The 13,709-nt window shown below is 34.4% G+C and overlaps 1 protein-coding gene across 7 annotated transcripts in view; it reads left to right on the top strand.

Annotated features, from left to right (window-relative positions):
• Positions 1-13,709, top strand: part of SCLT1 (sodium channel and clathrin linker 1) — a 43,287-nt gene that overhangs the window by 23,033 nt on the left and 6,545 nt on the right. For 5 of the 7 annotated variants that reach the window (XM_084519097.1, XM_084519095.1, XM_084519098.1 and 2 more), the window contains 4 exons: positions 1,398-1,472; positions 1,989-2,134; positions 3,442-3,634; positions 4,950-5,146. In XM_084519097.1, the coding sequence (XP_084375223.1) occupies positions 1,398-1,472; positions 1,989-2,134; positions 3,442-3,634; positions 4,950-5,146 (611 nt within the window). Of the gene's footprint in view, positions 1-1,397; positions 1,473-1,988; positions 2,135-3,441; positions 3,635-4,949; positions 5,147-6,243; positions 6,305-12,263; positions 12,374-13,709 lie in introns of all 7 variants that reach the window. The other 2 variants (XR_014693037.1, XR_014693038.1) reach the window with 2 other exon arrangements.

The raw sequence follows: 13,709 nt of genomic DNA, 5'->3' as shown, positions 1-13,709 counted from the left end.
CATGTGATTCCTGTTTTGGAGAGGATCTTGGTGTAGATTTTGTAGTACTGGTGCACCACTTGCACCTAACAAAATACTTGTCTTTATCAATAACAACTTTCCTACAGCGCACACTGCTCATTTCTTCTACTGTACCTGTCTAGATTTGTCATATGGCCAATGCAGAGAAATACAGGCAAATAAACGGATAGAGAGAATAGAATTGATACTATTTTTAGTTCTCTCCAGATACGTAGGTAGTGAGCTGGAGTCTGTGCTGAGTCTCTCAGGAAATTCATCTGTGAAGGAATGGCTCAGGGAACAGGAATAAGGTGGACTTTGCTGAACCAGAATGAGCTATCATAGGTGCTATTATATGTCTAATAGGACCTATTATAGTCATGGATCTGTACAGGTTTTCACAGTTTGTCTGATCAGAGGCAGTTTAGTCCTGCTGTGTAACCATTTCCTCGCTACCAGTATAGAGTACCTTCACAGCTCTTTTGTACAGTTTAGTTTGTGTAAAGGACAAGAAGCAAAAAAGGTAGATGATAGCACAGTGCACGGAATAGTTATGATTTATGAGTAATTATCTAGGACTATGGTTTATTATAGTAGTACTTTACCCCTTGCATGTGCATAGTCATTAATACAACATTCAGTGCCTTTAATGTTGCTTAACAAAAGTGACTGTGTGTAGTGTCTCAACAGTCAGTGCAGCGATTCGAATGTAGGTATAAAGGATACTTTGCTTTGAAAATTCATCTTTAATGTGCAGATTTACTTTATGTGTATACAGTCGTATTTTACTTTTACTGAGAATCTTGCCTGGCTTTGCATGAAATAATAGGGTTCTGCAAATCTACCCATTTCTTTGTGTAAGTTTATTCCTTGATTATTCTTGTTCTTATCATAGGTCACAAGCCTCTTTACAGTGAGATTCTGTGCTCTGGAAAATACTTCCCATGTGGTGGCATTTCTTAAGTATCCCTGTTTCTTTCAGGGATAAATAAAGCAAGGAAAGCTGATTATTGCATATCTGTAGTTGCATATGTAGCAATAAAGTATACAAAAGTTGATAAAGTATACTAAGAGAAAGTGCATCACAATCATCATATTCATGAATCAACTTGGAACTTGTAACAACTGCTGTGGGGGACTAAAAGAGTTTGGTTTTTATGCAGCTTTTTAAGGATTAAATTTATTTCTAAAAAGTTTCATTTGGTATGTTGTAGTCTATGTAGTGAATGACCAATCCTATAGAGAAAATAATGAACAGGTAAATACAATTGAATGCATACATACCTACAGCAAAAAATTACATTTGCAATGGTGGGTATTTGTCTTTGGCACTTCTTGAATTTTTATTGTGAGTTATTTCTGATTAGATGTACTTAAAGTGACTTATTTTAAAACAGGAATGTGGTGAAAAACAGAGTCAAATTGAACGAGCCATTAGAGAAAAGCGAACAGTGGAAGAAGAACTTGAAAAAGTAAGGCAATTTTATGCATTTTTACATCATGTTTAAGATCTCTCTTCAGTAGGAAAAGATGTGTTAATTTTTTATGTTTCATGTTTTTCAAATATATTGGAATGAAGGACAGTTCTGTGACCCTTAAGTTTCTTACTTGTTGAGTAGTTTTTCTTAACTGTAAATACTCATGTCAGCATTCTAAGCTATTAATCTAGAAATCATTTTAAAGCTGTAATTCTAAACTGAAAAAGAGTATTCTTTGAAAAATGTAAAAAGTAAAGGGAGAGGTACTTGAAAGAATCTTGGTACATAGTGCAGTTAAACTTAAGCTCAGTATACAAATGGATGAAAAAACTTTGAAAACCTTTTTGTTGTTTTTTTTCTAAGTAGCAGCAACACTAAAATTCGATGAAATTCAGTTTTGTTTTAAATCTGAAAAATAGGGCATAATGAGGAGTAGCATTGTTGTCATTACTACGCTGTCAATCACCCGTGCAAGGTAAAGTTGATCTTACATGGAATTTTATTCTTCAGATTTACAGGGAAGACAGAGTACATGAATCTGACAATAGAAGACTAGAGCAACTGCATCAGAAGTACCTACTTGCAGAAACTACAAAAGGTGACCTTCAGCTGAGTCTACAGACAACACAAAATAAACTGAAACAGCTGGAAATGAAGTAAGTCATGGATGTTACAGAGACAGGAATGGAAAATAATGGAAATTATTTCTGACTAGCTGTTGATAGTGTGTTAGGTCTTTGTCACATTTTCCATCAGTAGCAGGAATAGTATCAAGTTGCTATAATTCTGAAGCAAGGGTAATTATGAATCACTATAAAAGTATTAAGGGGAATAACAGACTATAGGATGAAAAGTTTTCTTTGCAAGACTAGAATTGCAAGCAGCTTTTTTTCTTTTTACAAAATGATAAAAATTGGAGTACATTATTTGAAATCCTGACATATTTCTTAATACTGTTTGTAGGAAAAGTTATGCTCTGAAATATTTGGGCAGAATTTATTACTTTATAAATTCATCTGCAATGTGGTATCTTCTAGTGCATGTGTAACACTCCATGTTTATGTAGCATACTGCATTTCAGGTCTGTGTTCAGAGAGCTAACGGATATTATCGTAATTCCAGTAATGTAATGGTAAACGACATGGTATAGTACACGTTTTTAGATCAGGTTGTTCTCAGAATAAAAAGTGTAGGATTCTCTGTAAGTTATTTATGATCTTCAATGATCATAAATTCTCTCTCTTCTCCAGAGCAATCATTTGGGAATCTAGAAATGTGTTTAAAATGAGAATCTACTGTTCCACGTTGCCATTTTACTGAGATTGCTAGAATGTTAGATTGCTGTTATGAATTCCCTAGACTTGATAAAATACTACGCTGACTTGCACATAGTCCTAGGTGTAAAGGCCATTAAACATACTGAGCTGATACAAGCTTTCAGGAAGAAACAGGGAGATGTATATACTGGCTCAGACCAAAATCTGTCCCAAATTTATGTATGTTCATGAGCACTGTCCAAATTAAATCATCTAAGGGAAACACTGATCACTAGTATAAGGTGACAGTGATACTTCACTGGAATGTTCTGACAGCATTCTGATAGTGATGGGCTGCTTAAAAATGTCCAAAGGTGACATCATATATTTATATGTTTAATTATCACTCTTACTGTTACATGGATTACTTGAATCTTTCATCTACAATATAGTGTGATAGTGAGTTCTATACCTGAAACATAACTGCATGAAGAACTTCCTTTTTCTGCCTTCACTTTGCTTCCTGATAGCCTCCTTTAACAGCAATAGAGGCAGTGTCCTACTAGACCAATTGCTCTATTAAGATTTTGTTGCTGTCTACAAACTTAGTGTCCCCTATCTTCGCACCATTGCAACTGCAGCAAAGTAGCATTATGAAACTGTAAAATGGATTCTCTTCTTGCGTTCAAACAAGACTTCTCTTTCAGCTCTGAGGAAGAGAAATCTCGTTGCCAGGAAATTATCTGTAATTTGCAAAGCATTCTGGATTCAGAAAGAGAGAAGAGTGGTTTTGTCAGTGAACAAAGGTTAAAACTTCAGCAAGAGAACGAACAATTGCAAAAAGAAATGGAAGGCTTGAGAAAACTAGCCGTAGAGGCTCAAAAAAAAGCTAAAATAAAGGTATGGTTTATGTGCTGTTTTTATTTTAATATAGGACTGATATTTACTTAATAAGGCAGCGTGTAAGGGAGTGAAAGTTTCAATGATGCTTCCTCTTTTCTGCTTGCAAGTAATTTTGTTGTAGTGCTGTATCGTATGTCCTCATGATCTTGTGAGTAATTCAGCCTTGGCTAATTAGGTTGTATTTTAATGTGTTATTTTCAGCTTGGTAAGAGGATCCCAAATATTCTATGCTTTCATAAGGTAAATATTCCAAATAGTAACATATTTACCTTCAAGTGATTTTACCCATTCCAATTCCAGATCTTTATCTACTGTCTTCAATGTTAGGAATGTATTGACTCTCAGTACAGTGTTCCTCTGCTTGCATATCTACCATCTTATCAAAGCAGTGTGTAGCTAACAAATTTATTAATGGTATGGTTGTCAAACATTAGTTCTGTTTTTTTCTGGACAGAGAGTATTTTTCTGTGTGAATATTTGCAAGCAAGATACTTAGCTGAAAGACATGTTCTTTTTGAATATGTTTCATTTAATGTACCTGAACAGACTGCATGTGGGATAATGTATTAATAACTAATCTCAGCAGGTTCATTGTACCTTTAGCTTCTGAAGGGAATAACAGCTTTGATTTGACATGCTTTCTAAATATATAGAGCTGATGCGTTCCCCGCTGCTCTTAACTCTGAGTATAAGGATACTGAAGGGATCTAAGAATCTACAGCAATGAAGCAGACTTGAGTAAACAGTTGTAGTTAATTATGAATGAGGGCCATCTCAAATCCTGGTACCGCTTTGTACCTCAAGATTAAAAAAAGTAATCAAATTAAAAAAAGAAATCTTATTCCAACTCTAGAACCTTTTAGTAAAGTGTGACAGGTAGCAGTTATAAAACAAATACTAGATCTTCATATGTCCCTAATCAGACCAAATTCCATTATAGTCAGTCACAGATAAGATTTGTTATTTGCCTCCCTTTTCCTCTAATGTGCAAAAGATTCTGGTTGCAGTTCAGAAAGTTCTAACACATTTTGGCTAGATGAGAAGAAAAAATATGTTCTGTGGAGAAAACACAAGGGAGAGTGATAAAGTTTATTTACAAAAATAAGCATACACAGCTCATTATCCTTTATTGTCAGTTGTACTATTTGCTTAAATTGGCTTTGGGAACATGCATCTATTTGAGTATATAATTACAAGTTTAATTATTGTATGTTACATGCTTTCAGCAAATGCTTATAAATTTAGCTCAAGAGTTTTTTAAAAAAAGAAGGAAGTGAGAGACTTGGTTGTATCCTATTGATATTTTTTCCAGATAAGCACAATGGAGCATGAGCATGCTGTGAAAAAACACGGATATGAAGCTCGACTGAAGGAATTGGAAGACACCAGTCAAAAGTCTACTGCTGAACTTAGACGTTTGTTGGTAGCTCAGCAAAAAGCAACAAATCGATGGAAAGAAGAAACAAAAAGTCTTAGTGAAACTGCAGAAGCCAGGATCAGTAAGCTAAAGTAAGTGCAAATTTGTTGTTCCAGCAACTGTTACAGTTCTGGTAACCATTTGCTATGACAGTATGATGGTGGAAAGCAATGAAGGGCAAACCATCTAGAATAGATGATGTGCTTGTAGCAAATAAAAGAAAAAATTGTTGTCTTTAGAACATTTTAACTTAACCCTTTGTGAAGTTAGCAGCTAATCACTGAAGTTGAAATTTCACATCTCGTTGATGTGTATGAATTTTGTAATGACAAAAAGTAAATGGAATATGTTCTTTTTAATTTTCTCTTTCAGAATATAGCATTCTCAGTGTAGAAAAATAGCTTTGTATTATGAAAACTCCTATATTTATCACTATTCAGAGCAGTCTTCATCAAATCAGTTGTGGAATGAGTCTCTAGACTTGTAAAATAAGTTGAAAAAAGCATATTGGGAGACATATCTGATGTTCTCATCCAAGCACTTGGTTGTCATTAATGAGGATACAAATGAGTTTTTTGATTACCTTAAGCAAAAATATGATATAAACTTTACTTTTCTCTTAATTCATACAGGTTGACAGGTAACTGGCTCATGCTTTTATTCCCAGCACAAAATATAAGAACATTTTCAATCTTGAGAGGCCATGACAAGGGCATCTCACACAGCAGACACATACTACATATCATTTCTAGAGGTTGGGCAATACAAACATGTATGGTGCCTGTGAGCCTATATACGAACAGGCAGCAGTTGGCTTAGAAAAATAAGAAGGTGAGTTATTGGAAATGAGTGAGTAGTGAAGGAAGCATCCCAGTGAAAAATAAGCTATTCTCAAGTCATGTTTGAAATAAATTCTACAAGCCTTTCTTTGTTTTAAACGCATACTGCTGTAGGTAGTGTTTGCTTCTACTTGTATACACAATATCCATTAAGATACATTACCAGTCAGTTTATGAAATAAGCAAATGTGACATCTGCTTTCATTTTGGTTTTCCTTTTCACTGTAAGGACACATTGCAAAGTGTTAAAATTTAAATTAATTTATCCATGCACAGTGGTTTTCTAGTGTCTTCCTTTTTTGATACTGCCTTCCTCCATCTAAGCTTCCTTGTGCATTTTTGGCTGGCAGGTAGCAGACAAACTGTGGCAAATTACGAGCTAACACACAATCATTCACCCTCGCTGGCCAGGTAGGTGGTGTTTGTGGGGTATAGGAGGCGTATGGGAGGCCACATTTTCAACAGTCTTTCTCGAGAGGCAAAGATGTATGTTTGCTTTATTTGATGCCTAAGCTCAGGAGACTCTGTCAGTCAGATCAAGTTTCCTATAAAGTAGAGATTAATTAGCCTCATATTTTTATAGATCTTCTAAGTTTGTCTTCAAGATCTCCCTCTTTTCAAAATTGGTTGAAAACTGGAGGAAATTGAGACCGGTGCATCATTACTTCTAAACCAGGAAGCCTGATTTCATAAGTCTTGTTTCTTTAAATGGTTTGAGAAGATTATAATGTTATATGTACCTTTTAGAGAGGGCATTCAGTGGTCTTTAGAAGAAAAATCTGGGGCATGCAGCTTTGTTAATTTGAGAACTTCGAAATTACCCTTTTAACTTCAGCCATGTCAAGTTCCGGATGCACTCAAGTATATTTCTTTGTTCAGATTGATTTTAGAAGTTGCTTACTATTATGTTAACAAGGAAGCAAAGATTTTGCCATATTAAAATTGGAAACCTATGAATTCTAGCTTTTATTTCCTTTGGTGTAATCTGTAAATTTTTCATGTTCCATTCTAATGGTTTGCAACTTGTCAGCTTCAACCATAATGTTTCCAATATCCTTGTTGCAATTTTAAGTCAGATTTTTTAAGCATGGTTTGACATTTCTTAGTTGTCAGAATGCTTGTGGTGAAAGTAGAATTAGAACCAGGTTTCCCAACATGAGCAAGGAAATGTAACTTTCTGTTGTAGACTACATCTGCAGATTTACCATACCACTACTCTAACTTGTTTTTCGAACTTCTGGGAGAAGAATGTGAATTTGGTCTCCAGTGAATTTTGCAAATAGCAGTGTCATATGTAGTATGTACAGTTCATCCCTTAGAAACTATTTTCTTATGTTTTTAAAGTGACACACTGTCTATTATGACAAGTTGTTCCTATCCTCTGTTCAAATAGAGGAATACTTATTGATGACCTTTCTGATTTAATTGAAGCTTCACTGGTCAACCTAGAAGCCCTTTTATTTTTAAAGTACTCCTTTTATAGTGGTTATAACAATTTTTGTAGTCATCTATGATGACTAGTTCAGTTTAAACTTTTTCAGATAGACCAAAAGCATGCTAAGTCCAATTAGAGCTAACACTTTGGCCTATTTTTCTAGATAAAAAAAGTCCTACGTAGTCCCTCTTGTCATTTTCACCTCTCCTAAGTAAGCAGGGTTTTTTTATGTTTTCAGTCCAGATATAGGCTGGATTTATTTCGCCTTTAAATATTCTGCATTTTGTGAAGATTACTAAACAGTGTTTGTTGTTTTTTTTAAAGCAAAAAGTGTCTTTCAGAAGAAATCATCACAGTGTTCATTGTGTCTGCAAGACACCAGGAGCTCTGCATATTAACTGACAGTCTTAGTGATACAGCTTCACTTTATGGCTGCATCTTTGTAATGCTTTTTTGACATCTATTTTAAATGCAGTAACTAGAGAAGAAAAATATTTTGTAGTGTTTCATGGTAAGGTAAATTTAAGCTGTTAAATTTGTAGTTTATTTGCTGTACATGAAACTAGAAAACTGCCATAGCTGAGCATCTATTTTCCTAACTGAGATTCAGAATATAATTCAGCAATTTCCAATTAAAAGGGAAAAATTGTGAACTTCCAAAGCAATTAAAATTGTCTGTGAAACAGCTGCTTTCCTTCATGAAGCTTTAATGCAAAGTGTTAAAATGTTGCAATAGTGGCCCAAAAGCTTTAGACCTTATTTATCTGCAGCAAAATGCTGACATAGAAAATATAACAGACAAGAGAGGAAGTCTGTTTTGTGAATCTGTATGAAAAATAGATATTAAATTTTCAAAATGCCCCTGTTTATGCCTGTGTGGTATCATCTGGGAAACCCCTGCATTAATTTATCATTCTGTATCAGCAAATGCTGCCTGATCTGCAGAATAGAAAAAAAAGTTCATCTCATTATAAACTAAGTCTACCCTAAGCCCATCTGGTTCTCTGTCACTTTAGTAGGCATTTTGATGCAGAGTCTAAAAGCAAAGTCAGTTACATTTTAAGACGATTTTGTTGGTGATGCTTTTACATTTTTGTATAATCAAGAATCAGAGTTTTTTATTGGAAAAGACTTGCTCTGCCTAAGAAGGAGGCTGGCAACAGTGACAAGTTAATTCTCTGATAAAAGGTTGTAATTTAAAATTAAATAAGGAATTTCATCTAAATCTGTGCAGTGATGTTCTGATATTATGTTGACAAGTAGCTATGACAGTACCTATAAATAAATATTATCTAGGAAATTTAAAACCAGTTTATTTTTTATATATGTTATGTGCATTACCAGATACTTAATTATACAGCATAGAATGCAGTTGGTATGAAAACTAGCTCCTGAGCTGCACAGTAGAAGTTACTCAATGCAAAATCAAAGCTCATATTCTAAATTAATAATTATTTATTTTAATCTTACCGCAATAACTCTTGAATAAGCATTTTGTGTGCAAGTGCAGAATGGCAAATCACATCTTACCTTGTAGTGAACTAAAATAAAATTGCTGAGTTACTTAAAGAGCAAAACAGTTTTGCAGCCAATGCACTGATAGATTTATCATCAAGACCACTAACTAGTAGTGATACTTGCTAAACACAGCCTATTGAATTACAGGTTCTGTTTTGAATGTCCTCTTGAAGCTAATGCAGGGAGTCATACCAGGAAGTTTTATATCAGACTCCAAGTGAAAGGATGATGTTCACCCAGCTTTCCTATATACATGTCTTACTAAGTTTGTGTTTTTGAGAGGGTTAGTTAAGCTGTGAACTTTTAAGAAAAACTTAATATTTTCTTTAGAAATTTCATCTGTCTTGATTGGGCAGCAAGGGTATGAGCTTAGATAAAGATACTAACATAGACTTTTTGGGTTTCAGCATAGAACTCCCTAAGCATGTCATGTTTATTTAATATATTTTGAGAGCAGTATGAGTCAAACCTTGGCAATTAATGAAGTTAATGTTTTATGTATCGGATTCATGTAAATGTATGGGCAAATACAGAGATTGTGTTGGTGACATAAAATTTCAGTTTTTAACAAGAATTACTACTCTTACAGCATAGTAATGTGCTTTACAAGTGCGTGTTTTTCATGAAGTTATAAACTTCCTTAGAAAGTCAAGCCCGTGTCTACTGGGGAGGCACATTACATAAAAGTGCTTAACAGTGCATTCACCAGAAGTTTGCTGTTAGTGCAGCTCTCGAGCCCTAACAGGCATTGAGTCAGCGTCCCATTTAGTGTAGGTGTTTCCCATTCCTCTGCGTTAAATTCATGATCTGTTGCTTGTTTTGGTCTCTCCTCATTACTTTCATTTTCCATGTGAAAGTGTCTGAAACATTTTGGCTTCTTTACTAACTTCCTGGCAACAGTTGCTTGCTTTTCCATATTCTATGCTGCTTGTTTGTTGTCTTTCAGTGTGTTGTGTTTTATTTGCGAAGTATAATATATATACATAAAGGAAACATTAAATAAATGTTTTTAAGAAACAAAGCAACATCAGAGAACATTAGTTGACTTTTAATTTTTTTTAATTGAAAAGTAAATTTTCAAGCTCCAATAGTAGAGCAAAGTGATTTTTTAAATAGCACGAGAATCTAGTAACTCAGTGAAAAAAATGTAGATAAAAATGTTAGTAAGTCAATACTTTTAAGCTTCGCTGAAAATTACTCAGTGCTTTCTTGGGCACTTGGGTCTCGGTGTAAGTTAAACACATAATCGTTGCCTGTGAAACTGAATTTGGAATAAAAACAGTGCTGAAACACTAGGCAATGAATTGAATACTTGTAGACTACATTCCACCATTTTATTCAGAAAAGTACAATATATTCTTCATATATGAGACAAAATTGTCTTCCTTCTAAGCATCTTAAGATGCTGTACATTTTTAGAAGGATTTACTGGTAATAGACCTTACCTTCATCTCATTATAAGGGCAAAGAACCAGGATTACTTTGATATACATGTGCCAAAAGGCAATCTTGAAGGTAACTAGGAAGGTCAGTGCTTCTTGCAGCATAGGTCATACTTCCAAATAAAAACGCTACTCTTGGCAGCATGACTTGTGACTAGTCTTTACCCTTTTTATTCCTGCAAAGCATCTAGTCTTTCAGACTATGAAATGAAGCTGTTCTGTGTCTTGATTGCATCAATTTTAGATGTACTATGAGTTTTAATGACATTTACTAAAGTGAACTTAAACTACAGTGAGATTATGAAAAGGACGGCAGCTATGTACAATTATAGAATAGTCATTCCAGTAATTACTGTTAAAAGTTTTAAAAAAGAAAGTGGTACAGTGTTCATATTTAAAGATAAGTTGTCCAAAGGCTTTTGCTGATGAATTTTTGTTTGTTTTTTTCTATATATATGTATGTTTAAAAAAAAAAAATTGTCTATGTCTTTATATATTTATGTATATATAAATACATATAAAAATCTCTCACCTTCAGAGTACTGGGGCTGCGTTTTAGATTTGTGACCAGAACCATGTTGATAATGCAGTGATGCTTCAGCTATTGACAAACAATGCTTATGCAGTGCGAAAGCCTCTGTTTCTCATGCTGCCACCCCAGTGAGTATGCTGGAGGTGGGCAAGAAGTAGAGAGGGGAGGTAGTTGGGAAAGCTGGCCAAACTGGCCAAGGCGATAAACCATTCATAATAATCTAATTCTCAGAAATTAAACTGGATGAAGGATTTTCCAAAGTAGGTGGGTGTTCCTCTTTTGGTGGTGAGTGATTGCTTTTGCTTTTTTTCCTTTCAGTTGCTAAACTCTTTTACCTGAATCCATGACATTTTTCAGTTCCCTTCTAACCCTGTCCCTCATTCTGCTGGAGTCCATGTATGTAGGATTTTGTAAGAAACAGAGACAGCTTTTTTTGTTTTTCATCACAGGATGTAGAGCTTACAGTTTTACATCTGTAGAACACAACTCCAAGATCACTGTCAGTTTGGCCATATCTTGGGGGGAAAGGTACTGGCTAGAACTGTTCTTATTACCCTACAGCAGTGTGAATAAGGCTATATGGTTCTTCATATTTAATCTGAGAAGAATAAATGGCAGCAAAGTTAGAAAATGAAGCCACCAATACCAAGATAATGTTATGAAATTTAAGATAATGTTATGAATGGAAGGAAACAAACCTCAGTAAGAAGAGAACGCAGGCTAGATCGAGAAGGTGTAAGAGAGAAAGTTCTGACAACAGAATTTAAGCAAAAACAGGGTAATCAAATCTGTAAGCAGTTACTAAAAGAAAATGCAAATGAAAGTCAGTACACAAATTTTAAAGGGGGGTGGGAGGGAAAATTATTCATTCATTGTTTAAAGTCCAGTGCTGGGCCTTGAGTGGGCTGTATTTACGCTAATGAGGTTAAACAAGGAAAGAAAGAGGTCATAAGACAAGCTGTAATAGATGGTTAATCCCTTGTAATTCACCTATTGGTATTTTTCATTCTTTTTAAGTTCTAACCCTGAGAATGAGGAAAAAAGAATTGGGGTAAACTGAAATTTGGCAGATAAGCAGTGGCTACATGTACTCACTAAGCAGAATCCTCACCAGTGGTCAATACAAGGAGCACATACTTGTTGAACATAATTCTGTTCTGGACCAGAGGTCAGAACAAGATTCACAGAGAAAATTGAAATGTCATATTCAGTCAAACGACTGTATTATCAATAGAATGACCTTCAGTGCAGTGTAACATGAAAACTGCAGATGGTAAGAATATGGATCTTGTAACTTGAAAACTTTACAGGAAATTTACACTTCTGTCAACTTTGCAGTGAATTGCAGTGAATCTTTGGTCTCAGACTCGTGATTGTTTAGTTAAGGTACAAATAAGTCTGATTAGGGGTGGTAACATATATATAATTCTGTTCTCTTCTTAGAAAACTCTTAGAAACTTAGAAAAGAAAACTCTTCTTAGAAGAGAATAAACTGAATCTAAGAGAACAATCAGCACATAAGATAGTTTATAAACATTGGCTTAAATAATAGGGTAAGTACTTCAAAAATGGTTGCCTTGTAAAAAATCATTTAAGTTAATTCAAAAATCTTAACTCTCCTCAAAGGAAAGTGTTAAATTTAAATACTAATACGTAGTATGAAAAAATAGCACATTTGTAACGTTAGCTATCTGCCACTATTGTCTAGTAGTAAGGTATATCATTTTGGGAAAAAAAAAAAAAAACACATTTGTTGTAAAATTAACTAGAATTATAATCATCACTACTTAAAATGGAATTCTTGCCATATTGTTTCTAAATTTAAATAATGTGCTTAGCTTAAGTCATAACTTTCTTCTTACCTTATTGCAGCTATTTTGTGTGTCTTTGTTCCAATTTCTGTTTCTGAAACATTTCTGTATTATAGTTAAGAGTTTCTGACTCATCTGTAGCTGTGTGTCTTTATCGGAGTTCTCAGATTTATCTTTTCTATATTTGAAAAGAATCTACCTCTGAGGAACCTTTTTTCTTTTTTTTGGTCTGTGTATGAAGTGTTGGCCAGAGCCACTTTCTCCTTCTCCCCATATCCTGTACAGTACACAGAGTGAATTGCACAGCATCTTGAGATGAAGAAGTTTCCTCCATTTCCAAAACATTATTCTTGGCTGCACTTCTGTAATGTTTGGCAGCCATAACTGCTTATTTTAAGATGTTCATTAAAGAAAAAAATTAACAGGATGAGAGACAGCTGCAGGTACTGGCAGTATACAAAATTCATAATTAGTAAGACTAACTGAAGCATATTATAGTATAACTCAACCAAAAAAACATCTGGCACATGCTATATTTGTCATATGAGAGCTCCGCAGAATGTACTTGCTACAGCTGGTGAATTTATCACCCGTCTGCCAAAATACTAAAAGCTCACCTTTTGTTTCCTACTCACTTAACAAAGACAATATGCCATAGAGACTGATTTAATTATTCAGCAGTTGGAGTTAACACTGAATTTTAATATTAAAATCTCATAATATGTATTAGGGGGAGGGTTAACAATCAGAACAAATCAACTGTCTGTCCTGACAGCTGTCATATTTCCTTATACTTACAAGGTTAAACTGTTTGCTTCCAAAACATGTTCAGTGTGATGTAATTACAAAATAATTTCTTGATATACAGCTGTACCTGAGCATACAAACTCCATTTATGGTCTGTGCTGCTAAGAATGCTAATTCCACACCACAGAACAAAGAGAGGAGACTGATTGTTTTCACTAGTAAGAATTCTTAGTATTGAAAATTAATTTTTAGGTACTCTCCTTAAGCTGATGAAGCATAGAGATGGTTTGTCACAATTTGATAGTTCTGTATTGTCAAAGCCTTTTTTATT

Source organism: Aythya ferina, assembly GCF_964211825.1.
Source record: "Aythya ferina genome assembly, chromosome: 4".
Lineage (NCBI taxonomy): Eukaryota > Metazoa > Chordata > Aves > Anseriformes > Anatidae > Aythya > Aythya ferina.
The sequence above is the reverse complement of the archived record's forward strand: the minus strand, read 5'-3'. Positions and strand labels throughout refer to the sequence as shown.